Here is a 27,224-nt window from a genome sequence, read left to right as displayed (position 1 = left end):
GGGATGGCGAAATTAGAGCGGGGCGTGATGCCGGTAACTTCAGGGACACCGAGTGAGGCACGTCCGCCCCGTCCCGCCCGGTGTCCCGCCCGGCTTGGCCGCAGGCAGCGTCTCTCCGCAACGTGTCTTTGCTTTGGTTTTGATTTCTGTAGAGGCTTCGTGTGTTTTGTTTAGTGAATCCCGGGCATGTTGCGTGTGTGAGAGGAGCTGAGCGGTTATTTACTTTTCCTTTCTCATGAGGCGTTTTTCCGTGAAAGCGTGCTGCTCGGTCGGACACAGACTGAACAGCGACAGCGGGACAGTATTTCGTGGCCGGCCAGTGCAGGGACAGTGTTACTGGCAAGGGGTCACGCGGAGGAACAGCGAGTTTTGGTTTGGAAGCGAGGAATGAAGTTTGTCACGGTTTGACTGCAGTTGTCCCGGCGTGGCACGAAGCCGCCGACAGTCCAGGAGGTGTTTCCTGCTAGCAGAGCCAAGCAACCTGGCGGACCCTTTGGGGTAAATAATTCAGGGAAGTGTTATTTTATTACATAAACCTTTATAAAGGAGTGCATTCCTCGCCCAGAAAAGCGGTACCTGCCGCCTAATGCGACACTTCTGTCTGGTGCTGAAACTGCCGCTGCAGCAGTCGGAGGTAAGAGGCGGCAGGAGAAGCCCAGGGAGGCTTTTGCAAAGTTCACTTGGACTAGTCCAAGAGCCCCGGAGCGGCAGGGTACGTCGAGGTGCGGTGCGGTGTCCCCCACGGCGCCTGCGGGACGGCTCGGTGGGGCCGGGGGGGTCTCAGCCCCGCCGACATGCAAGGCGAGAATTCCTCAATGGCGCTGGCCACGCCCACCCCGCGAGGAGGTGGCACCGGGGGCCACGCCCCCCGCGTGCACGTGTGGGAGCCCTCGCCGCCTGTTCCCCGGGGGCTGGCCCCGCCCCGCCCCAGGCGATTGGCTGCCCGCGCTGCCGCGGGCAAGGAGTGGGCGGGGCGGTCGGTCCGCGCCGGCGGCTCCACCCCCGCGCGGCGGCGCGAGCACACATCCCGCACGTAGCCGGCGTGTTAATCAGCGTGGGGCCATCTGCCGCCGCCGTCCGCGCGCCGGGCGGGGGCTGCCGCGCCCTCCCGCACGCCCCAGGGCGGTCCCGCACGCTGCCGGGGCGGTGGCGGCGGCAGTAGCAGCGCGGGGCTCCGGCAGCACCGCCGCTCCCGCAGCGCCGGGCCGCGGTGCGTAGCCGAGCCCGCCGCTGCCAAAGTTTTGCCTCGCCTCGCCTGGCCCCGCGTCGCGGCGGAGCCCTTGCCCGGCTCGGCCTGGAGCCGGCGGCGGCCCGGCGGGCATCGCCTCCCGACGCGGGCGCCGGCAGGGCACCGGCGCTCCCGTCCCCGCCGCGCCATGCCGCTGGGACACATCATGAGGCTGGACCTGGAGAGAATCGCCCTGGAGTACGTCGTGCCCTGCTTGCACGACATCGGCTTCTGCTACCTGGACAACTTCTTGGGGGAGGTGGTGGGGGACTGCGTGCTGGAGCGGGTGAAGCGGATGCACCGCGACGGGGAGCTGGCCGACGGGCAGCTGGCCGGCCCCAGCCGCGGCGTCGCCAAGCGGCACCTCCGCGGCGACCAGATCAAGTGGATCGGGGGCACGGAGGAGGGCTGCGAGGCCATCAACTTTCTCCTCACGCTGATAGACCGGCTGGTGATGTACTGCGGGAGCCGACTCGGCAAGTACTACGTGAAAGAGCGATCCAAGGTGAGGGTCCCCGGGGTCCCGTCCCTCCAGCCCGCCCGCCCGCACCGGCTCCCAGCCGGCCCGACCCGCCTCGCAGCTGCTCGTGGGACCTGCTGGAAACTTAACACGGGCGTCCGCGCTGTCCACCTGTGGGTGCCTGTGGGCTCGGGCTGTCCCGCAGCACCGCCCCGGGTGGCGGAGGCGCCGTGCGCTGCCCGAGGGACGCCCTTGCCGGCGGGCGGCCGGGTGCGGGGGTCCCTCGCCCCGCCGGTGCAGGCAGCGCTCCGGGGCGGCTCCTCTTGCTGGGTTTTCGCTGGGCTCTTCGGCTGCCGGACCCTGGTCAGTCCCTTGCCTCTTCCTCTGTGTGGCACCGGCGATCACTTCGCAGCCGTCCAGGGGCAGCTCCCCGCTTCTCGGTGGTGGGGCCGGACCCGCTGCACCCCGCCGCTCGCTACTGCTCGCCCCAGGTGCGGAGAGGGTGGACCGGCGCGGGGCGTACCCCACCAAAAACGTCTAGCCTTGTCTATGTTTCGGGGGTGAGGAAGCTCTCCACCTCCCTCCCTGCGAATGTACCCAGCTCGGATCCGATTACTTGGTTGTTTGCGCCCATGTGGTATATTATACAAAGTAGTTTTGAGGTTCCTACTCATGCCAGCGTCCAGTAGCAGAAGAGATTATCGTTATTGCGTTGGGTATGTGGCACAAAATAAGGGATGCTCAGTTTGAGCACTGCAAACTTTTGTCTTAAAGAGTTGTTTTTTCTAGGCTTTTTTGCTCAGAAATGGAGAGGACACTTGTGTTGGTATAGGACACTTGTATTGTTGGTTTCTTTCCCAATGAAGTTTATTTGCACTTGCAACGTCATTAGTTTGAGATAACTTGTCTTTTTTTTACTTGTCTGTTTTGCTGTGGCAAAGTGGACTGGCTTGGAACTAAGTTCATTCGTTGTCCTGAATGCTGAAAACATCCCCATTTATTTATTCCTGTAATATATAGTATGTTTTCAAAATGTCCACTGCTTTCAGAAACGAAAACAATGAAACTTTAAAAAAATGATAGCAGTGAGCAGTTATGCATTTCTTTTGGTCCTTACTTGCGCTGGACTAAGAGGATGTGTGAGCGGTACTGAGATTTATTTTTCCCTGCCACAAAAATGAAGAAAACAGAATGGTGATGCTTACCAGTTGCCTGGGAATACACTGAAACCTGCGCATGCACCCCCCCCCATTTCCTCTCAGTGGTGGTAATAATAAAAGGTTGAACATTGCTCCTATGCTTAGCTCCACTGAATTACTGATCATCAATTCAGTTAATGCTTGGGTAGATATGGTTTAAAATGTGGGTAGATTGGATTTCACTTATTCCTGTTGGGAGCCTGGTATTAGGAGGTATAAATAACCATTCTGCTTTGGCATACCTTTAAGGTCATCTTCGTCCTTTCTCTGGGTGACTTCTGTTTATCTCTTTATTGCTGAAAGTGTGTTACTGGCTAATGGAGTGGGTGTTGAGGGGGTGAAGGAATAGGGGCTTACTTTAAAGTTGGATTGTAGTGAAAGGAGGTTGTCCAGCCTTTTTACAAGGTATTTGGAAAAAGACAACTGGATGAGTGAAGGCTTTTGGCACTGGCTAGGGAAAAGGGTCTTTTGCTGAGTGACTTTGGGTTTTGGAGATGATTTTAAAACTGAATTGTGTTGTTCTTGAAGTCATTTTTGCACAAATGGTAATAACAGAAAGGACAGAACTTGTGTTATAAATAGACACCAAGCTACTTGCTTTAAAGAGAGACTTTTGATGCTTGTGCTTTAGTGTGGAAAGTGTCGGACTCTGAACAACGCATGGAAGGGCTACACAGCAGTCCAGGACTGAAAGGGACTCAATATTGTTTGTAAAACTATATGCAGAGAAATTTTTATCAGACATTAATAGTCACCAATCCCCTTGTTATAATAATAAGCACCATGGATATGTGAGGCCCTGGAATAGCAGCTGCCATCTGTAACTGAGATGTTGGATGTCTTCAGCAGGAAGATTATTCCTGTGACTAATCAACTGACTACTACAGTGCATGCAGGTTCTCACGTCATCTACTGACGTTTCTGTTCCATCATTAAACCTTCCCATTTTGCTTATCATCTAAAGTCTTGTGAATGCATATACACAAATCCCTAATTTAAATTCAGTGTATTTTTATCAGACAGATTATACACATAAATGGATGCCCATAAACTTTCATAGAACTTCTTTGTGGGACATGTGCTATTGTAATTTATTGTTTTGGAATACAGGTATTAGACGAGCTAAGAGTCCAGAACAATTTGTTTAAAATGTAAGCCTTTGGCTACGTGGTAACTCCTCTTGTCATGAAAATGTATCCATCTCGTATTGGCCCATCATTATTTAAAGGTTTATACTTTTAAATAAATGGTGTGACTTCAGTCTTCAGCCTAAGTGTTGGAAGAGGGGGAGAGGTTTGCCTGGTAAATGAACTTATGTCAGATTACTATCAACTTAGCGTGAAGTGCCTCATGTTTTTGTAGCTACACAAAGGAACACAAGAAGAACTTTTGTCCATTAAAGGAAACTTTCCTTGTAGCTACATGAGAGAAGTGAGCCAGTTAGGATTTTACTGTTTTCAAATGAATTTCAAGAGCATTTCAAGAAAGTTAAGATTGCATCAAAGAGAATGAATAGAAGTAAAATTTTACAAGGGTATTGGATATTCTTATGAGCTGTTGGTTGACATTTGAGGGCTGATAATGAAATGTAACCTTTCATCCTTGCAGACTAGTGATAAAAATCTATCTTTGGAGTAAGTCATAGTTTAAAATATTAGCTGATTAGATGATCAAAACATGGTTAAATGATCAAAATAACCAGATAATAAAAGGATTCTTCTGTTGATAGACTTGCACTGCTTGCTGGCTTTTGCATTCTCCTCAACTAGAGCCTCCGTTTTCCAGTAAGATAATACAAAGATTCCCTTTTTCTAGTAGGTAAATGGCTGAGAATATCACTGAGGTGTTGTTGATCCAGGTTTAGCCCTCTACTCGGAGTGAGAAGATTCATGTCCTTGAGTGGAGGGATGCTCTAGCCTGGGGACCAAGGTCACTCTGATTTTGAGGACCTCTTTCTACTCTATTGGAGCTTTGCTTGAAGAAAAGCTGGTGGGTGGTTGGGGCCAGGAAGAAAAGCTGCAGCTTGGTCTGTGAGGCCAGTCACCTGGAGTGCTCCCCAGGGTCAGATGATGCTCCAGGGACCATGTGTGAAAGGGTGTTGTGCTGCAGCTTCCAGTTCCTCAGGTCCCAAGGTCTCTTCTTTGGGTTAACTGGCATTTGCGTTGACTTGATGGGATGCCCTGTGGAAAATTCCCCCCGTATTATATGTAAGTAAGGGCAGTAACTCTTTTTTAAAGGCAGGAAAATATTCCAGAGGAGAAGCCCTTTCAATTTCTCCTTCAAGACCTGAGAAATATTTTGGTGGTGGGTGGAGGTTTTTTGTTTTGTGGGCTAGATTTTGTTTGTTTGGTGGTATCTTTTGTGGTTTTTTTGGTTTGTTCTGTTGTTTTGTTTTGTTTGTTTGTTTTTTTAGGAGCTTCTGGGGAGCCCTGGAAGTCCCTACTGCAAGCAGACAGGGGACAGAGGATGGTAGGAACCAGGTTGGCTGGCTGGTGATGTGCAAACCTAAAAGCTGTGTTTGCAGTGTGATGGCTGGGCAGCTCATCTGCTTCTAAGAGGCTGTGGTTATTCCCTCTTTCTCATTTTGCCTCTGCTGGTGAAGGGCAGCTTTCCCTGTGGTGGGCAGGGTCCCAGAGCAGTGCTGTCAGTGCCTGCTGCCCTCAGTGCTTGACGTGCTGCCAACAGGCTGCGTTGGTCCTCACGGGCGAGGGGTGGAAGGTACTTTGAACTGGTGTGACTGCACTCTGCATGGACTCTGCACCTCGTCCTGACAGCAGCATATTCTGCTCTGAGTCACAAGTACCCTCCTGGGTACCATCAAGGGCTGAAATCTATGTCAGGTCTGCCATTGGGGACCTTGAGCTCATCTTGCGCCTGGATACCAATGAGTCCTGCTGGTTAGAGAATAAGACAAGAATTCCTAATCTTAAGAGTTGATCTGTTGTTAAAGGAAGCCCATGACTGATGTTTTCAGCTCAGAACACAACTGTTCACATTCAGCGTATCTGGCCTGAAGTTAAAAAAAAAAAGTGTTTTCAATATGAGATTAGTTAATTTAGAAGTCCCTGTGGGATTTGAACCTTCTTGAAAACTTGCTTCCTTTATTTGTAGCTGTGAAACCACCCTGCTCACCTCACCCTGTTGGACCCTCTCTGATGGTCACAGGGGAAGCTAGTCTTTTGTGGTGGCACTTCATGCCTAACAAGTGTTTGCTGAAAACCAGAATGGGTAGTTCTGCCTATCACATGATGGGGTGTTCTTAGGTAGGTTTTGAAACATAGTCTGCCTAGCAGGTTGTTACCAAGGTTTCTGTTCCTGAGGATTGGAGGAGTAGATGAGATGTCACAGGAGTGGTTTCACAAAGTCCCTGATAACTCAGGTAAGGTATTTTTGCATTTATGTGTGAAGAAAGAAGAGGTCTGTTCTATAGCATTTGAATTCTATCCTTTGCAATTAAAACACCGTGAAATGCTGAATTTTCTAACTTGAGGTGCAGATTTGAAGAGCAGGATAACAGAAAACTATAGGCATAGTAGGCTGAAGAGCAATACTGCCTATAGAAATATACGGGTTTATTATATGTCACAAAGTGTTTTTGATACTTTGGTAGCAACATGCCTTGCAATTAGTTTACTATGGGAGGTCCAATGAATACCACCATCCAGAAAAAATATGCATAACTTCTTTCTTTTAATCAAATGCACATGTTCTGGCATAATGGATAAGTTCAAATCTGTTCTTCTGGCCAGCTGCCGGCAGAGTCCAGAGCCACTGGAACTGTAAATACAACAGACAAGTCATTTTATGATATCAGACTGAAGAATTCAGCATTGGCACAGATCCTAGAGTGGTTGCTTTGGCTCGTTGTCAAAGCTGATGTTTACATCTGTGTTTGTCAAGCAAGATTAGTTAGCCTGGTTAATTATACACAGGAATGTATAATTTTTACTTGACAATCAGATGAGTATAAACTTGGGCATATTAGCACTTGTTTTTGTTCTTCATCAAATTATTCTCAATGACTTTTGAAACTTTCAAAAGAACTACTTCTCTGAAAGAGGCACTTGGAGAATCTCTCAGATTTGTTTTTCACTCAGCAGGGACTGGGTATTAGAGAAATGGGTCAATATTTTACAGACAGTGATGCACATATCTGTAAGCGGGTTCAGAAGCATGCGGAGCCTCTATGAAATGGTATTTGAGGTAATACTTGGGTGTGGAGGTTACAACCAGATAGAATTTGGTATCTGTTATGTATCATCGCTCTTAAAAACCTGACTGTAGTGCACTGCTAGACTTATTTCATGGTGAAAAAAACATGCTGCCTTCAGTGTATGTTACACCAGAGCTTTTGGCAGCCAGGTGTCTTCGCTTGGTCCTCTTTTCCCACTCTTGCAGAGGAGAAGTATGTCTGCCTAGTGACCTTTCTTACACTGTGCTAGGAGCCTTCTATGTGCTTTACAGTCACAGACCCAGAGGAAGGCAGAAGGTTGTTAATCCTGTAAGAGAAGGGAAATAAACCAGTGCTCTCAGCCAGTGCTCTCAGATAATGTAAAGAACAGAGTGGTCTGTTTATCCTGAGTTTGTGCATGTGTTTGTGGCATCAGGGCAGGTTACTTAATTTTTTTTATTGTCTGTAGTTTTGCAGTCCAGCAAAGACTCTTCACGAGTCTTACTAGACTCTGGAGTTAGAGATTGATGGCAAAGCGGTGAAGTTTTCCATATTGGTAGTGCATTTTTCACAGTAACTTCTTATTTGTTGCAGTACCTGCTCTGGTGCCACTCCTTGCTAGCAGCACTATGTCAGCTCTTAATGCCAGAGACTTGTGGTAGCCCTGCTGGTATGCCCGCCAATATCTTGATTACTTGTGAGCCCTAAATGCCTATGTGCTTCTAGTTTATGTTTGTATGAGGGCTCGTTGCTCATTAAATGCCAGTGTAACTGTAATATAAGGCCTCTGCATACAGGGAGTGTTTGTCCTTTGGACTGGCGGGGGAGTGTGCAGCATTGCAAGGTGCATTATCCTGAGGAGAACCACTGGGCAAACGGCAAGAATCAGAGTTCAGTGCCCTGTCCCGCTGAGCTTGCGTTTTGAGAGGGAGGAGAGTTGGTCACAGAATCATGGAATCAGTCAGGTTGGAAAAGACCTCTGAGATCATCAAGTCCAACATATGACCAAACACCACCATGTCCCCTAGACCATGGCACTAAATGCCATGTTCAGTCTTTCCTTAAGCACCTCCAGGGATGGTGACTCCAGCAGCCCATTCCAATATCTAATCACCCTTTGTGTGAAGAATTTCTTCCTAACATTCAAGAATTTCTTCCTAATGGTCCTTACTATTAATATTTGTATGCCTTTTCCCAAGGTAATTATTAATGGATAATTCAGTCCATTACATACAGCTCATTGCTAATAACAGTATATGTTAAAATGGAGGTTTGATGCTTATTACACTGATGCAGGGCAGGATGTACACAGTAAAAGTGGCTTGTTTCTTTGCATTAAGGATTCCAGCTGTGTGAATCCCAGTGTCTTTATTTGATTTCACAGTAAACTCTTCTTTCTTTGACTTCAAAATTTATCTGGATGGTGGCTCAATACAGCCTTACCTTGAATGTTGTTTCCTGAGAAATTTGCTTGATTAATTACATGGAAGTATCTTCTCCCTCCTCCTCTTCTATCTTGCACACTGTTTAATTTTTTTTTCCCTTGCAGTGATGGGGTTGTTCAACAGTGTCTTTACTCCTTCAGCAAGTCCTTTACAGATGTGTATAGAAGGGGATGAGATAGAGGGAGAAGATAAAACCACAATGTCCAAGCATGAATGTATTTTTAATTAGATGAATTTTTGATGGTTGTTGAATAGACTTGACAGACCTGGAAGAGATTAATACTTTTATCAAATATTTCAAGATGACTCTTACATAGTCAAAGAACCTTTTTTTTTTAATTTTTTTTAAAAATAATTTTGAGGTGTTTACTTTTTAAAAAGTTTTTTTACTGTTCCTCTTGCAGTTGGATTGCCTTTTCCCAATATGTAATGGGCCAGGGGCAAGTGGTCCCTTGGCACTAACGGGCCATGTAACACTCACCCATCTTGCAGTAGATGGCTTGAGAGAATGAGGAGAACAGGAAGGGAAGCCTAGGAGTAAGTGTTGCTGGTTTCAGATTAATGGAAAAGGGGTTGGATTTATCATGACTGTAATCCTTCTGTGACAAAGCTGAAGACTGAAATAACATTGTTAGAAAGCTGCCAGCAACACAAGCCTCCCTAGGCTTCTGTGGAAATGTTTTGTTTTATTTATAGATGAATTCTTGGTAAGAAGTGTTTTGGAAACTGCTTGTGGTATCTGCGCCTAGGGCAGATGATGGCTACTATGGTGGGCTTCAAGGTGAATAACTGATGCAGTGGTACAGAATGTGGTGGGCCTTGACAAAAGACTTTGGCTGATGCATAGCACTACATAGCAATTCGTTTAGACCTTTTACTGCTTTAAAAAGAGCTGACAGGGAGTAGGTCAGAAAAGCAAGGTCTCTGTTCAGGCAGTGAGATGGAGTAAGACCATGAAGGAGGCTCATGCCAAGTAAAACCTCTGTCTCCTGCTGTTTAAACTATTCACAGGCATGTCATCCCATCAGCACACCACTCATGATCATTGCTGTGAGTGATTTGATTCCTTGGCTGTAAGGCCCATTTCCTCTCTGTCACTCACACATATGCATTTACTATCTCTCAGTGATAGAAAGGAGCTTTTTGCCCTGCAGTCATTTTTCTCTTGATATTGTGCTTTGATAAGATTAATAGATGAAGAAACTTAGTGCCACATGCAAAGCACTTATTAGAAAGCAGTCGATTAAATAAGTTACTTGTTGCTCTGATTTTTTTCAAATACAGTAATGCAAGAGATTTCTGCTGACCACAATGGTTCCACGGAGGCTTACTAAATGTTCATGCCATCAGCCATCAGCCATCCAGCTAAAAATTAATAGTGTAAATTACAAGAGTACAGCATAGCACGCTGTTTGCACTGACTGGAAAGAGCACAGTTTGTCCAAAGCTTTGACAGTTGGAAATGGCAGGGTAGCTTCGTCTTTTGCCAGACATCAGGGAATTGCATCCTAGTCTGTAGCAAAAAAGATGATAACCATTTTGAGTCTTGTATCTATGTAGTTCATATGAAGTCTGTTTTCTGTGCTTTCTTTCTGGACCTGAAAATCCAAACAAGAAATATGTCTGCATTTTTCTTGTCTCTAAGTCATAATAATAATTAATCATTGCTTATGTCTTCTTGCGCTGTTATTTTCTATGCAAATTAGTAAAACAAATATTTTTAAAGTTTTGGCCCCAGTTCAGCAATTCACTTAACTACTTTTTTTTAAAGCTCTTTCAGATAAATGGGACCTGAAGCATATCCTTTGGTGCTTGGCTTAGAGTATGCTAGAATATGTTTAGAAAGCTTCAGGAAAAGTTGTAGTGATTTCTCGTGCCATTCACGGTCTTGCTATAATTTTTTTTCTTCTATTTGAAGTGCAAGCCATCTTTTATATGGTCTCTTGGGAGGTAGCAAGGAGCCTTACTTGATGGAATAGATAGCAGTTGTGATTTTTATGACCTTTGCAACTGACTGTCTTGCGGCAAACCTGTCTTATACCATTAACAGTGCCAGTTATTCCAGTAATACATACAAGGAGATAGGCAGTGCGTGGTGGGGAACACCCCTCTGAATGGGAAAAGCCTTGGGTGCAAGGACCCCAGCTGGATAGAGCTTATTGCTAATAACATCAAGGTTGTGAATTTGATCCCTATATGGGCCATTCTCTTGAGTGTGACTTGATGATCCTTTTGGGTCCCTTCCAACTGAGAATGTGATCCTGAATGATTCTGATTCTGAGTGGCCTTCATTGTAGTGGATGGAGCCTCTTGACTGCCTCTAGACTCCAGGGGGTGAAGAAAGTGTCTTGCACAGCCCCTCACTGGACCACGTGGGTAGGAAGAATAGTGCAGAACCAGGATAGTGAAGAAGAAGTGGAGGGGAGAAGGGAAGTGTCAATTAGTCCTCAACTTGCCTGTTCTTTGGTTGTTAACAGTCTTAGGGTATTGTGCTTGCTGCTGATGACTGTGTAACTGCATCTTCCCCTTCTGATTCCCCACAGGAAACCTGGTAGAAGTAGTCTGAGAAGTGGAAAAAGAAGCTTTGCTGTAGATGCTGTAACATGTCCTGTTGTTAAGACACATGGCTATGTCATATGTGCACAAACAGAACAGGGTCCCCAAGGTTGTATCAATAACTCTGTTCCTTACAGTATTCACCAATGTTTCCACTTCCACTGAATTAACATGAAGCAGGCCAACATGAAGGGTCACCGCCTGGTTAACTGTTTTATAGACTTCCTCTTCATGCAGGAGCAATGAGAGGATTTATGAATGCTGGTCCTCATTGCCAAATTTGCTGTAATTCAACATTTCGTGGTGGTCAAACACTGAAGTGTCAAAGTTGTGCATTTTACTATTATATTTCTGAGTGCAAAACTTGATGTTTAACTAGTGACCTAAAGGCTCAATACCAGTCTCACACTTGGACTGATAATTTCTTGGCAAGGTTAAAAACGTGGTTGACTTGGATTTTGTTTGTTTGTTTCTTTACACTGAGATGTCTCTGTAACTGAAACAAATACAATTTTATTTCTTTGTTAGTTTACTTTTGTCTCTTGCTGGCACTTGGCTAAAAGCCTGTTTCACCCTCACGCCTAAATGGGCACATGTAACCCTATAGCTCTGCCTTCCCCGCATTCATCTGTCCTGCCTTTCCCCTTTGTGTTTCTCATTGCAGAGATGTACTTGCACCCCACACCTCTAGCAAAGCCAGCTGCAGGACCCCCACCAAGGGATTTCTTACCTTGGTTCTTACCACAGCCTGTCATGCCTATACAGTCACCATCTCTCATCTCAATCCCAGGGAAGAGAGAGGGATGAGGGCTGCTTCTTCCTCTGGCTGCCCAACCAGCTGGCATCCTGGGAGAGCAGCCCCTGTCCAACCTCCAGCTTGGCTCAACCCTGGCTGCCCCTGTGGTGGTTCTGAGTACATGCTGCTCTTGTCACTCTGGCAGCCAGAGAGGAAAGATTATGGAGAGGAAGAGGAAAAAGGAGGGGAATGAGCCAGAAAGACCACTCCAGGCTTTCTGCATCCTCAGGAAACATCCTGAACTCGCACTAGAGAGACCACCTTCCTTGCTCAACAGTTGCTGTGCTTCCTGCAAAAACTACCTTAAATGCCAAAGAACATTATTACTTTAAGACTCAGCCCTGAGCTGGGTCTTGAGAAACCTCCCAGGGACTGCTGGTTCAGTGAATTGTGGTGGGAATGGCTGGGTAATGTTCTGGAGGGGACCGCAGCAAAGCAGAGCAGCAGGAGTGAGCAGGCTGGAACCTGTCAGGCGTGGCTGTGTCCCTGTGCAGGGAACCTGTCAGGCATGACTGTGTCCCTGGGCACGGCCACTGCCCCAGCAGGAGGGTCAAAGCCTATGTCAGTGGCTGCAACGCTGGCAGCCTTTAGGGCTGGTCACTTCTGTCAGGTGGTGGCAGCATAAATCCATGGGAGAGACTTGACCAGTGGAAAAAGAGAAGTGGGAATTCTGCAGCTCATGTTCAAATCCAGAATCTGATGTCCTGCATCTGGGTTAAAGACCAGACTTCCTTTTAAGAGATGAGAGCTTTTGTGAATATCTTTATGATGTGCAAATGTAAGGCTGGAGCTCAGTTTCTTGTGTGTGTGCATGTCTGTGTCTATGCAAGCTTGCCTTGATCAGAGTTGCTGAGTTTCTATCTATACTTACTGGTGCAAGTACGAACTGTATAGGTGGAAGAGAGGGGAGGCACTAAAACACTTAGAAAGATTTATTTGGGGTTTTTACTAATATATTTTATTGCCTAACCTTAGAACAGGTGTATAGTTATATTACTATGAAATTGCCTTGAATCTGAATGTCTTGTTTCCCTTCCTACATGGAAAGATGGTGTGTCACTCCATATACATCCATCTCCTTTAACTAAGAGGTTGAACTGTTGTAATGTGCACATGTACACAGAGCAGTACAACTTTATGTGCAGGCAAAGCCGTAGAGGTAAAGACCACACAAGCTACTGAAGTGTAGCAGAAATGATTCCTGATGTTACAGGTAATTTTAGTAAGTTTTACCAATAAATACTCATTCACACAAAATCCTATGCAGGAATACATGTATTGTTAGCTAGGCAAGGTCCTCTCTAAAGGTGTGGGTGAGCAAAAGATGTGTGGAGGATGACACTGCTTCCTTCCAAAATTAACATAGAAGATAACTGGTCTCATCAAATTAGCCTTGATTTGGTGCTACTGCTGTGATAACAAACCATTGATCTCCCTGTTTATTCAGTGCAGTAATGTCTTAGCAGGCTCAGAAGCCTAGACAGCTTTGACAGTTCTGGGAGGACCCTTGGGGAGTATTTGGGGTACCTGCCACGTGTGACGGTGCTTGTCTGAACCCTGCATTCCTCTCTGGCAGTGGAGAGAGACTTTCACTAAGCCAAAGGGGACAAAGGAAACCATTTCCCTGGTGTGGTGCTGTCTCTGCTGTGGGAGCATGCGAGGTCACAAGAGGTGTCCTGGGCAGTGTCCCCAAGGAAGGACTGTGCTGCACAGGTGGGGCCTGCTGTCCCCATGGCACACCTGGGTCAAGGTGGCAGCTCATCACCTCTGCCTGCCAGGGTGCCCAGGGCTGCCCCGATGAAATCCCAGGAAGTGTACGAAGTGCTGCATACCATATGTGAGCTGATAAGTCTTATGGGCAGCGTTGCTCACTTGCCCTGGGCCCACAGGCTAAAAGTAATGGGTAATAGTAAAAAAATGATGTTGGCCAATTCGGGCAACACCAAACCCAGCAAAACACAGTTTGCCTGTGTTCTGGCTGTCTTTCATGACCTTTCTTTGTGCAACCAGAAGAGCATCAAAATGTGCAGAGTTCTTTAAATGTTGGAAAAAAAAAAGTGGTGTAATCCTCTGGGTGATTAGTAGCAGAACCGAGAAGGCCTTAAGTGCTGACAAAGAATGAAAGGCTGGAATATTTCAGGAACTATGAAATTATCTTTGTACTACACAGGTGAGGATATTCCTCAGAGGATGTCTCTGCTGGTTACCATGCCTTTATTCCCTGCTGAGAACCTGAACATACAGGGACAGTCCTTACAGATTTTCTTAATAAGCCTGCACTTACTTATGAATTTGCCTTTCTGCGGGGGTGGCGTTTGTCATGGTGTCCCCCCAGGGCTCATTACAGGGGCTGCTTTCTCCATCTGCATCAATTGCTTGAGATGCTTTCTCATTAGTGCGATTTGGCCAGGTTTGGTTCTTGGGGGAGAGGAGGGGACTGAAAGCGTTTTCTGGGTGATGAAAGAGGGCTTCAAGAACACGCAAAAATAATCCTAAAATTTAATTAAACAGTATTATTTTTTTAAGTGTGGGAAATAAGCGTGTGTGCCTCTGTGTGCAGCAGAAGGGAGAGAGAGCCCAGTAAGAACGAGAGACGAGAAGCGCCCTAAGTGCCTGTGCGCTCGCTGCATATGTGGGTTTCCCTCTTCCCTCCGCAGCCTGTCTCTGAAGTGCACTCTGGAGTAAAGTTTGCGTTTGATCGCCGATCGCCTCACGCTCCGCACGTAGCACTGTCGTTAAGCCATCATCTCGCTGGCCCCGAGCCAGGGCTCCGCGGCGCAGGGCCGGGCGGTCTCTCTAAACTGAAACAGCCTTTATTGATAGATCGATGCACTGCGCATGTTTACAGCTGCTAATTGGATACTTAATCTGAATATCCTTGACTGAACTAATTCACTGGCAATAGCCTTTTAAATTTCAGGTCCTGCCGTGATGGTATGCCTGCTCTTCACAGCACGCTAATCGCTTCTCAAGCGGCATTGTCGCTGTGTGCGTGCAAGCCACAACGACCCAGTAATGTCGCAGACCAAAATGTAGTTTTAGGTCAGAGGAGGATGTAAAATAAAAATCTTACCTGATTTTTGCCTTTGCATAAGATGAGAGGAGTACTGGAGAAAAGTGTTACTTGACAGGCATGCAGACGTGTAGATTAATTAAGCACACAAGAAAGGAGGTTAATACTTTTAATTATTAGAACAAAGATGTGCACCACAAGGACAATTGTGATCCTGTGGCAATTTCGGATTTGTTTCCTTAACTTTCAGTGTTCTGTTTTCTCCTTGCCATGCCCAGAGGCTGAATACAGAGAGTTTGGGTGATGGAAAGCAATCTTATTTTGCTTGGCTTTTTTAAAAAGCAGCCAATGTAGTCAGTATATACAGTGGCAGATGAATGCCTGGGACTCTTCTGCCCAGGAAATCACCAGTCAGACTCCTCTTCTTGGAAGCCTGGAGAACTTCTCCCTCAGTCGATTTCTTTCAGAGTTTCCCGAATTGCCCCTTCACTTTAGGATCCCATAGGATTCTGGAGATAGCTCAACAGAACTCACCACTGCCTTCAAAGCTTGGTTCACAAATGCTCCCTATTCTCTTGACAGTTGCAGGTGGCCACCACTGACATGAGGCATGGCTATTCCATGCCTTCCCATTTCACAGTGGCACTGCTCTAGCAGCCAGCTTGAACTTGAAGGGCATCCAGATTTATCTCTAAGCATGTGTTGTGCGAAGAAAAGAAATTAAAAAAATTGTCACAGGCTAAAGCAGTCTTCCACATTAATAGGACTCTTCAGGCCATGAAAAACTAAATTTTGTTGCCAATTATTAGGAAAGCTTCTTAAGCTCCATCACATATTCATTTAATAGGGAGCTCATTTTTATAGCAGCATCAATCTGTGATCTGGCATCCTTACAGACACATTCCATAAGTTTTGAAAGCTTATTAGGGGCTCCTTGAGCTACCACTATATAACATGCCAGTCATCAACAGCTGTGTGGCATGGAGATAATCTATGAACAGAGCTTTCATGGGTAGTTCTTTCTGTCTACTCTTAGTTCTTAGAAGAAATTTAACAAGCAGGAACAGTTTTCCATCTTATGGTAATTAGAATGTTTTCAGGTAGTAATAGACTTTTGGTTGATAAGCAAAAATAAACCAGTGTCTTGTCATCTTTTTCCTGCAGATGAGAGAATAGTCCTTCCCAGACTCTTGGGCTGTTCCTCAAAATATTCTCGAAAGCTGAGCTTTTATGTACCTGGAAACAATAATCAAGCTACCATGGTTCATGCAAAAGACTAAATAAAATAATAAAGGAGAGATGAGGTTGCAGTTCTTGGAGGATCTGAATCTGATGATTAAGGTTGCATATAAGCATAGAGAAACAAGTATCAGATGTCCTGGCTAAAATACTATGCAATCCAAACAAGATTTTTGTACAGGTGCAAGTACTTGCCCAGCAGAGAGGTATTAAAAAACCAACCAACCACGCAAACAAACAAAAAAACCCCCTGATGGGCATCATGAAAACAGCGTTATGCACCTGAGATGAGAAATTGTGAGAATGGATGTATTTTCACTTGTGTGATTGCATCTCTGGCCATAGAAATGTTCTTCTTCTTTCCTCTAAAATGCTCAGGTTTGCTGACATAATACAAGAGCCAGGAGCAAAAATAACTGTGATCATGTCAATCTCATCTAAGATGTAGTGCTCCAGAGATGAGTCACCTACTGGTAAAGGGTCCTATCAGTCTTTTATATCTTGTTTGCCATGGCTCATCTGCCCCTTCATTAGACACTTGTAACCTGCATCCAAGGTGATTTTGTGTAGGACTACTTCTGCAAGCTAAGAAGGAGGTGTTCAGCAACCTGTTTTTGGAGCTGAGTTTGATCTGCTTTGTGTTTCAGACAGAAAATAACTGCTTCACCAGGGTGTTTATTGTTATTTCTGTTGGCTTTTTTGCTTTTCAGATGTCTTCCACATGGCTTCTGTTTAGGCCTCCATATGAACTTGAAAGTTGAAGTGAAAAGTTCTGTGTGTCTTGCCCTGCCGAATTCTAGCACTTTCCCCAGTATTTCTTAATTTCAAAACATAAGCTCCTTCCTCACAAAACTTTTCTTCTCTCTTGCCTCCGCCTCTGAGCAAGAAGCTGATAAAAGAGGAGATGGCAAGGTTTAGCTCTCTAACAGCTGTTTGATTGAAGACTGATAACCCAGTTATGGGTGAGGAAATGAGGGCCCAGTTTCTTATGCAATACTGCCACTGAAGCCCATTTCATGTGTTGCATGACTGCAGCGAGCAGGGTTTCACCCCCTCTTGGAACTGGTGATTCCCTTTCCAACAGGCACAAAGCTAATGTTTCTGATTTGTTGGTGTTTTAACATAATTTTCTTCCCTCTGTTTCTTCCCATCCCTACAGAGTATTAAATTAGACCAATTTTCCTAGTTCATGCCTCAGTATAGCGGTTGAGTGTTTTAACTTTCATAAATTCAAACAAACTAATATTTAATAATGTTCATGAATATTTTATACTTAACCATTATAAGCTACATGGCAGAAAACTCTTGGGTGCAATTGGGTGCAACAAGAAATTACTAAAGAAACATCCTGTTGTGCTTGTGTGTCAGACAAGCCTCAACTGAGAATCTCTTGTCTTTGATCATGAAATGTCAGACTACTCATGTTCTTTTAATGTAGAGCATGCTGGGTGCCTTTCACTTTCTGGATGTACAGACTGTGCACATCTATGAACTAGAATCAGGCTGAGCACAACATGCACTTAGACCATCAAGTGAACCCTGGTAGTCCTCATTTTCTAGAGGACTGGTCAAGTTATTTTTGTTCGCCCTCAAGTTCAGGTCTGAGAACCACATATTGGGCTGAAATTTGGAAAGTGTGTAGCCAAATAGAAACATATTTGAAAGCTGTAGTGGCTATAGCACTGTTAATTCTTATTAATACCTTGGTTTTCTAGGCAACCATCATAGTGATATTGTAAAGGAGTATTGCTTTGGGCCTGTATAGCACCTTTCATCTAACAGACTTTACAAGTAATTTCTGAATTTAACTGTTTGATGTACAAGAAATTATCTACACTAGGGATCAAAAGTAGCAGCTGTTCAGCAATATACAGTACAAATCTGGTACAGAAAATGGAAAAGCATATTATGGAGTCTGTAGCTTAATCTGCAAAGGTGGTTGGTGTTGGCGGGATAGAGTTACATGGGTCAGGATTTTCTCTACTGGCTGCAAAGGTCATACTAGTTCTGAGAGGAAAATACAGGATTAGTATGGGGTTACAATACCACCTATGCAATCTGCACTAGGAGTGTACTGAGGCCCTAGCTTAGTGCTAGGAGGTACAGAGAGCTTCTCCTTCTGACCTGGTGTGATCACTGCTTCTTATTAAGCAGTGTTAGCATCTTCTAGCTGAGGTATTTTCTGAAATGTTTTGTTCCAAGTGTCAGGCTGCTCTAGCACTGCTTATTTTGTGAAACGTAGCAGAATCATGTCTCACAGCATGATCCTGGCCATCAGCTAAGAGAATTTGTTTTTCTTCTTGCTAGAAGCACTGGGAGGCAGGGAAAAATCCTCTCTATGGAACAGTTGTTTATTATCTGCCTCCAAACTTTGCTGGTGTCTTGCAGTTTGACTTGCAGATTTCTCTGGCTGACTTGAGTGTAATACTTAGCCTGAGTGATGAATATCATTTTTGCAAGCTTCTGTGCAATGTGGAATTTACTGATGATTCCTGGGTCCTTACTAAAGCTGGTAATTGCCGCTTGTTTAACTTGTGGTTGATTTGCACCCTCTTGGGAAAGCTAACATTCCTGAAAATGACAGTGCAGAAACTTAAGTCTTAATGATTTGCTTTTCATTTTCCAAGTTTTGTAGTCTCTGATTTATAACTGTTGACTAGACTGCCAGAGCGTTGGTCTTCATATGATGGTGTGTGTATGTGTGACTGGAAAGGCATGCATCTGTATATCAGAATTTTTAACTGTTCAGTAAGACCAACCTTTCTATTTTAACTTAGAAAAGGGTTGTATTGCTGAAATTTTCTGAGTGCTTACACTAGGAAGTTAAGCCAACTAACAGTCATTGTAATGGATTGTATTGGGAAAAAAAAAGTTAGGTATATTCCTGCTCATTACAGCCTGCTGTAGTTAGTTTAGGTTTGGAGTTGGTTAATGAAGGGAGGAGTTGTATCCAAAAATTTGGAGTGCGCTCTTCTGGACACAATAGCCAAAAGTATAGGAAACATTTTTTACTCACATTCCATATGTGCACCTGGTAAATGATTTGATTATTGTGATGGAGCATCTGGCTTTTGTAGCTAGACTGTGCACTAAACTGGCAAATAACATTGTTCACCAATTACCTAAATTAAGTCTGGGTCATGCATCTCATCTCCTGTTTCTTGTTTGCTTTGAATGAATCCAAAAGTAGTGCTAACAGCTGGAATCCCTGCTGAGGCCACTTGATCTGCTCTGGAGCTGCTCCAGCCAGTGCTTTGATAAAGCTTGATATCATTTCATCTAGGAGGACCAGAATGATTTCCCTTCATTGTTTAAGGTTTCATTCAAATATTCACTGTGCCAGGAAAAGGATATTTCATTTCTGCTTTTCTCCTTTTGCTGCTGCTACTAAAAAACTTTTTTCTCTTTTCTTTTTCTGAAAGTTAAGCTAGAGTGTGGCAAGTGCTTTAGAATTCTGTGGAAATTGTTCCACTTCATCTCCAGGGAATCAGTGTTGCAATTGCAAAAGGTGCACACTGTAAATAAATAAATAAATAAATAATGCATCAATGTCTCAGAGACAAAGCACACGTTCTGGTAAGAGAACATATTATGTGGGGGAGGCTGGGGAAAACGCTGGCCTTCTGCCCAGATTTCCATAGTAAGTAAAGCACCTGAATCCCTTTAAGGATCTGGCCTGCAGTCTGTTGTTGTTCAGCAGCTTTTTGATTGTGGCATTAAAAAAGAGTAGTAATATTGAATTAATTTTTAGGCAGTTCAGTAATCTTGGAATAATATCTACTCTCCAAAGAGAGACTTAAGGCCTTCATAATTTTGTGTTGTACATCAACTTAAAAACGAGGTATTATCAGTCAACAAAGTTTTGTTCCCATCTTGTGTCATCCCTCTGGTATGGTTAGCAGAGCTCTGCCGAGCTCACACTGGTAGTGTAGCTGCACATCCCCTTTGGAAGCAGCTGTGCCTGTGGCAGAGATGAGCACCCAGTTCCCCTGGCACAGCCCTCCTCCCTGACTGTCTGTTGGAATCGCTGCCCCTTCTCCTTTGCACTCTCAGCTCCCAGGATGTGTTGGGTTTGCAGGGCAAGGTTTTGGTAGCTGGTGTTGCTACCAGGGTGACTTTTGTGAGAAGCTGCTAGAAGCCTTCCCCCATGTCCAACAGAGCCAATGCCAGCTGGCTACAAGGTGGACCTACTGCTGACCAAATAGAGAACTTGGAAATGAAGCTCAACCCAGGAAGAAGGGAGGGGTAGAGGGAAGGTGTTTTAAGGTTTGGTTTTATTTCTCATTTTCCTTCTCTGATTTGATTGACAATAAATTAAACTAGTTTCCCCAGGTCAAGTCTGTTCTACCTGTGACAGTAACTGATGGGCGATCTCTCCCTGTCCTTATCTTGACCTGTGAACCTTTCATTACATTTTTCTCGCTCCTGCTCAGTTGAAGAAGGGAATGATGGAGCAGCTTTGCTGGGCACCAAGGTTGTGTTTCCCAGTGTATGAGGATCCAGTTTTGCAAAAGGTTACTATTTTAATTGTTATATCTAATTCAGCTCGCTGTGCATGGGATGGGTGAAGAGTGCACCTGCATGAGTTGCTGTGCTAGCAACTAGGATGGGGGGAGGGATGCGTGAGGTGGGTTATCCTCACCAGTGAGGGCACAGCTCCCTCAGACCATTTTTATGTTGCAGATACAGCTGACTTGCGGTTTCCGCCAGACTTCTGCTTCTAACAGACTTGTTTCCAACACTGGCTGTAGGCTGACCCTTACTGCTGTTATCAGGCTGATAGCGAAATGCAGATGCAGCTGTGAAGCCATATATAATGGCAGAATGACAACAGAGCAGACAGGGTCTACAGCAAAACATCTAGCCAACTGCCAGGTGTGATGGAAGAGAGCTTATTACTTGGAATTAAAGGTATTTGCTCTTGTTTAGCATAATCTCCTGCCTCTGTAGGCCACCAGTCTCTAGGCATCTGTGGCTTGAGGTGTCGAGGTGAAGAACAGGTCCTAGTGACTGACTTCTGCCTGCAGGTACTGTTCTGGTGCTTGTGGGGAGGAAGGAAAGTTAATTCATACATGCTGACTCCTGTGGATAGATTTTGTTCTTGGTAGCAGAGGGTTCAAGAAATCGTCGTGCTGGCTGGCAATAGCTTCTGCGCTGGTGTTTGTTGGCATGGTGATTACCTTGGTGATTAAAGCAGCATGTGCTATACTCTAGCTGGTCATGTGCCCCATGAGAACAGCATGGCTTTAGCATGTGCTTGGAAGAGGAAAACAAGACTTCTGGGGTTCTTAGATAAAAATTTCAACTGGTCTTAGAAAAGCCTGTACTGTCAATCTCCAGCGCTATCAGCTGTGCATGGCAGATCATTGGAGCAGGTCATACAAATGGTACACAGTCATATCCTTGTCCTGGGGGACAGGCATGGACAATACTCTTGCATCTGAAGGTAGGATGTTATGGTCTGAATGGATGGAAAACTAGATGGGCAAAAAACTGGTTGGATGGTTGGATTTGGAGGGTTGTGGTCAATCAGTTATATTATACCTGGAGGCTGGTAACAAATGGAGCACCACAGGGATCTATCATGGGACCTATCATGTTAACCACTCTTATTTATCAGTAACCTGAAGCAGATGGTAGAGTGCCCTCTCTTCAAGTGTGCAGAAGACCCCAAACTGAGGGGGCCAGTTGATGGCCTCGATTGCAAGGCTGCAACCAAAGGTCCCAGATGGACTCAGGGAACAGGCCAACAGGAACCTTATGGAAATAAATATAGGCAAACACAAGTCCTGCTCCTGGGAAGGAAGAGTGCCTTGCAGCAGGCTGGAGGCTACCAGCAGCTCTGATCAGCTCTGCTCCATCCCCCGGGGAGCCTGACCACTCAGGTGGTCTTGGTGGAAAGTGAACTGAACATGAGCCTGCAGCATGCTTCCTGCACAAGAGGCTCTAGGGCACTATTTACAGAAGCACAGCACATAGATTGAGGGGAGTGATTATTGCCCTCTCATCTCTGGAGAAACCACATCTGGATACTGTGTGCAGCTTTCCAACCAAACTTAGTTCATCATCTCCCATCACTCTTGCTGCTACTACTGGCAGGCAATGAAAGGAAATGTCAGAGGACTGGGAACAAGACTTCTATTGCAACAACTTTAGTGGTGATTGGTATCCCTACCAAGTAGCCCCAATAGTGAAGAATTGACTCTGAGACAAAGATCTATACCTTACCTACAGTCTCACCTGCTCTTCCCTGCATTCTGCTTAGGCTGCTAATGATGTCAACATCTTTGCTGTAAAAAGCCTTATAAGACGTTGACTGTCATGTGGTTTGGAGTAATTCATGTTAGGCTTATCTCATCATTCAACGTGAAATTTAAACTGTGAATTAAGCGATTGTATCAGCAAGTCTGAAGATGATCAAAGAGAGAAGTATGCTCTGAAAGCTGTTTGGTTAGTTCTGTGGCTCAGTCCATGAAAGCAAACATGCCCTGCCCTGTACAAACACAGCACAAAGGAGCTGCAGTTTTTTGCAGACTTTGCTCTGTGGACTTTTACCCACACTTCCTGGGAAACCTTACTTTGTGTTGGACTTAGGGGTCTATATGACAGTGACTGGAAGATATGAACAGAGGAGGATGATGGTACTAAGGCATGACGTGCTCGGATTGCTTTCTACTTTCATTATGACTGGCAAATCAATTTTGCAATGACTGCTTATCTTTAGAAACCTAAGCAAACTTCAGCTGAAACTCCTTCAAAGTCACGTAGCTTGTAGATGACAAACTTGTACCATACATATTAGTGCTTTAGTTTAATTCAATTTTTTTCTACCTTAGTGTATATATTGTGAATTATGAAGGGTATTTATTTTCCAGTTTGGAATTTCATTCTGGCTAACCTCTCCTGTGAAAGAAGTTTGTGCAAATATACCTTCTGGTGGTGTCTGCTGCAGGTTTTGGATTGATAAGCTGAAAAATACTGAACCAAACTGGTGATGGGAGGATGCTTAGAAAATTAAAACTGAAGTTAGGCATCTTGTAGGATTAATTATTTTACAATCTTTATCTTGCAGGCTATGGTTGCTTGCTATCCTGGAAATGGAACTGGTTATGTTCGTCATGTGGACAATCCAAATGGTGACGGGCGCTGCATCACCTGTATTTATTACCTGAATAAGAATTGGGACTCCAAGGTGAGTAAGCCACAGGTTTGAGGCAGAACATGAAAGAAAAACTACTTCAGAAACAGAGCTTTGGAGCTGGTGGTTTGTTTCTGTGAACTCTGAGCTTCTGAACAGCTGGTCTATTCTTCATCTCTCCATTTTTTTTTCTTGGTGTTTATGGCAACCCTTTGGAAGTAAAAAGCTAAACCGTTTCCTTACCATTCTCTCTCCCATCATACACACATACTGTTTTGTTGCTATAAAATAAAGCTTCTAAGCACTGGGCTGTGTGCTCTTAACACTTTGTTTAGAGGAAACAGCACTAGAAAGAAAAACAATCCACTAAAGAATAAGTGGATTCTGGGAGCAGAGTGAAATGACAGTCCAAATTTGTGCCTTTATCATTCTTGATACTTCAGGCTAACCTGCAGAAGATCTTCAGACAGTTCCCTTTGTGGTTTTCTTTAGGAAGCAGTGGGGCTTAGTAAGAGGAATAAACACATGGTTTGGTTCATGCTCTCCAGCTTTGATTCTACCAGGGGGTCTCTTGACAGCACAGAGCTCTAGTTTCTGCCTATATTACTAAGACAGTTAAGTCAGCCTTGAATGTACCATACCTTTAAGTTAGGAACAAAAGAAGGGTTTGTAAAACTGCAGGATGTCTCTTTACAATTCTGTTGTCATAATGCAGCACAAACCATTCATGTGGCTGATCTGTTGAAAATTGTCCAGTGTTTTTTGCTTCTCTAACCCGTTTTCAGGCCAAGATGCTCTTTAAGCACATGTAAATACTATGAACCCCCATAAGGGAGTTCAGGTATAGAGATGATGCCATTGAAAAATGCACTGTTGCAGAAAAACACATCCCTTTACAGAGAGTATGACAGTGAAACATCTCAATGTAATAAAATGAAGGAGGAGATGTGGGAGGAAATGCAAATATCCAATTTATTTTGTGCACTGCACTCTTACTCGGGTAGTGAGGAAGCACCCGAGTGGGCACTAAGAAAAGCTAACTGAAATCCAGGACACTGATGGAGCTCATTAGGTAGGTGTGACAGTAATTTTATGTAAGTGTATGCTGGAGGAGATGCAATATAACAGTATAACTGTACTGGGCTTTGAAAGCAACTGTGGCTTTAAACCTGACCTAGTAGTTTCTCACTGAGATCTGCATGCCGCATAGAGGTACTACGTCGGGTCAGTGCTGGGTTGACAGCATCTTCGCTGTACTCTGGTGCATCATAAAAACCTCCAAAGAACCCTCTAACAGCAGCAGGGATGAGGCAGGGTTCATCTTCATCTTTTGAAGTTTCCACAGTGCGTGGAGATCATCAGACCTTTTCCCTAAATATTGTGGCACACGGAAAGGCAGAAATTATATGGGAGAGAAACGAGGCTATGTCTAAGTAGGGACAATGATGACTGGGAGCTATAATGTATTAAGGGGAAGCTTTACAAATCTAACAATAGAACAGACTTCACTCTTCCCAGGGCATAAAAGTTAATTCATATATTATCAGATGCAGGCACTGAAACACTATAAGCAGTGTCTACCAATTGCTGGGAGGAGAGTTTGAATTCAGGCTGGTCAGGTGGAGCAGCTCTGTGGTATTCACTGTTTCTAGAAATGTGACTGGGAGCTCAGAAGTTTCCCAGTATTTGCTACAGGGCTAGTGTTATCTTTATCTTGGTTCCATTTACTTTAGATAGAAGGTTATGCTGAAGCATTACAAGCTGTTTGGGAAAATTAAGGTGGCCAGGAGATTCAGTAAGGTTTTCCAACATTGTCACATAGCTGTCTTGGTTATCATTAGATGTTTATTCCTCATTTGTTAGGTGTTGAGGAGGGAGAAATAAGTTATGGTTCCCATGAATGTGTGGATGTTTATATATGAAAAAAGCAATCTTTCCTTTTCTTTCAGCTGCATGGTGGAATTCTTCGAATATTCCCAGAAGGAAAGTCCTATGTAGCAGATGTTGAGCCGATTTTTGACAGATTACTTTTTTTTTGGTCAGATAGAAGGAACCCACATGAAGTCCAGCCTTCTTATGCAACCAGGTAAGTAGCATATTTGGTATTGGTATTTGGCTAGGAAAAACACCAAAGCAGCTCTTCTACCAATATTTGTATCTAACATTATGGCCATCATGTTTAAATACACATGTGCATAAAAAATAGGTTTTGAGTGAATTTTCTGGTTAGTCACTAGGAATTCTCTCATTAAATAAGGAAGAGCAAGCTTGAATGGTAAGTTTCCTTGTGTGATGGAAAAAAAGGCCTTTAACCATTGACAGGAGAAATCTTCGAAGCAGGCATAGCTATTTAGCTGGGAAGTGCTGGGTTATTCTTTTGCCCTTGTAATACTATCGGGATTGTTGGGACTACCATCTGTCAGCAGGCTATGAAAAGCTGATGTGATGCAGGGCAACCCCCAAGCTGCCTACAGGCGTCCCAGAGCAGAAAAACATGCAAAGGCCTGAAAGCTACTTTTGCCCTCTTTTACCAGGGGCTGTGCTCTCTGTTGTGCCCCCAAGCAGAAATTCTCACCTATGTTTCTATTTGACTTGATAAAATACATGCTAAAATGCTGTCTGTATTTGTCTATAAAGATGAGCCATTTTCATCCTATTTTTTTATCTACTAATCCAGTTTTGTTTTTTGCTTTCTCCATGGGCATAAAACTCCAGAGTTCTATTTTAATAGAAAAAGTTGAAACAAACACAAGGTTTCTTTCTTTTGTAGATATGCCATGACTGTGTGGTATTTTGATGCCGAAGAAAGAGCAGAAGCCAAAAAAAAGTTCAGGAGCTTAACTGGTATGATTTTTTTTTTTAATAAATGTTCACCAGAAAGAATTTAATGCATTTTGATATTTCCAAAGTCAGAGACAGACCAGGAATGATTCTGTAGCTAGAGGGGTATGTAATGCATTTTCAGAAAGCTTTTTCACCTCTAATCACTAGTGAGTTATTTTATGCAAAGTGGAGGAGCTGTGGCAGAAGAAGATTTAGGCCTGGCCCTAGTATCCCCGTTGAACGTGATGGGGAAAATAGGAGAGACAGTTTCTGATTTTTCTCCCAGAAAATGACTGAGATTTTTTTCCAACCCAGGGTTCTACTCATAGAGTCAGATCATCTTTTGTTATTTAGGAGGTATATTTCTAAGTGGAAAAATTTATAGTGACCTTGGAATGTATACATTATGAGCTGGAAAGAAACTAAGTTTAGAAATACATGTAAGTGCATCTTTTGGCAGGTAGTACTGGAGTAGCTGTGATCATGGTGCACTTCAAGAGCTACCTAGTAGCTTCAAGTCAGCCCACAGACACTTCGGAAGAAGCCCAGCTTTCTAATGGCAGCCACACTACCTGCTACTGTAGTAATGGCAAATGAGTCATGGACTGAGTTGCCCAGATGTGTCCCAGCAGCATACCTGGGACCATGATCAAAGGTTTGCTGTTTGGAGCAGTGTAAGATTTGGTCTTCAGGGGCTACCTCAGGCAGTACCTCAAAATACAGTGTGGAGAGCACTTGTCTTTTTGAAAACATGTGCAGCTGGGTTCAGCAAAGTTGTAATTAGTTGAATGATTCCAGAACAGACTGTTGTCATCTCTGTACTTATATGCAAAGCAAATACTGGCTTCACCCTTAAAGGGGATTGTGAGCCAAGAAGTGGTGGGAGGAAGTATCACTAATCTGGAGTCTGAAAGTTTATTGGGCTTCTTAAATACTGTATCTTCAGTTTCAGTAGGACAAAGGTACAAAATCTTGGTGTGACTGTTTCATTAACATGCTGCGGTGTCATACAGCATTTCAGGCCACGTAGTGGATTCATGTCACAATTCTGAAATGGAAAGTATTGTCCATTGAAAACAAACCAACTTGTTTCTGAGTTTTCAGATGAGTACTGTCAGAACCCCCTGGTTTAACTGCTTCTCACTTTTTTCTTTTT

The 27,224-nt window shown here is 44.4% G+C and overlaps 1 protein-coding gene across 1 annotated transcript in view; it reads left to right on the top strand.

Moving 5' to 3' along the window:
- Window positions 1-1,018: 1,018 nt before the first annotated feature.
- EGLN3 (egl-9 family hypoxia inducible factor 3) overlaps window positions 1,019-27,224 on the top strand; it is a 29,997-nt gene continuing 3,791 nt past the window's right edge. The window contains exons 1-4 of the mRNA XM_064658583.1: window positions 1,019-1,733; window positions 23,180-23,299; window positions 25,195-25,331; window positions 26,016-26,089. Coding sequence (XP_064514653.1) covers window positions 1,377-1,733; window positions 23,180-23,299; window positions 25,195-25,331; window positions 26,016-26,089 — 688 coding nt within the window. The 5' untranslated portion in view covers window positions 1,019-1,376. The remainder of the gene's footprint in view (window positions 1,734-23,179; window positions 23,300-25,194; window positions 25,332-26,015; window positions 26,090-27,224) is intronic.

The sequence above is a fragment of the Pseudopipra pipra genome, chromosome 6 (assembly GCF_036250125.1).
Source record: "Pseudopipra pipra isolate bDixPip1 chromosome 6, bDixPip1.hap1, whole genome shotgun sequence".
NCBI lineage: Eukaryota > Metazoa > Chordata > Aves > Passeriformes > Pipridae > Pseudopipra > Pseudopipra pipra.
This window is presented reverse-complemented; position numbering and strand designations above follow the sequence as displayed.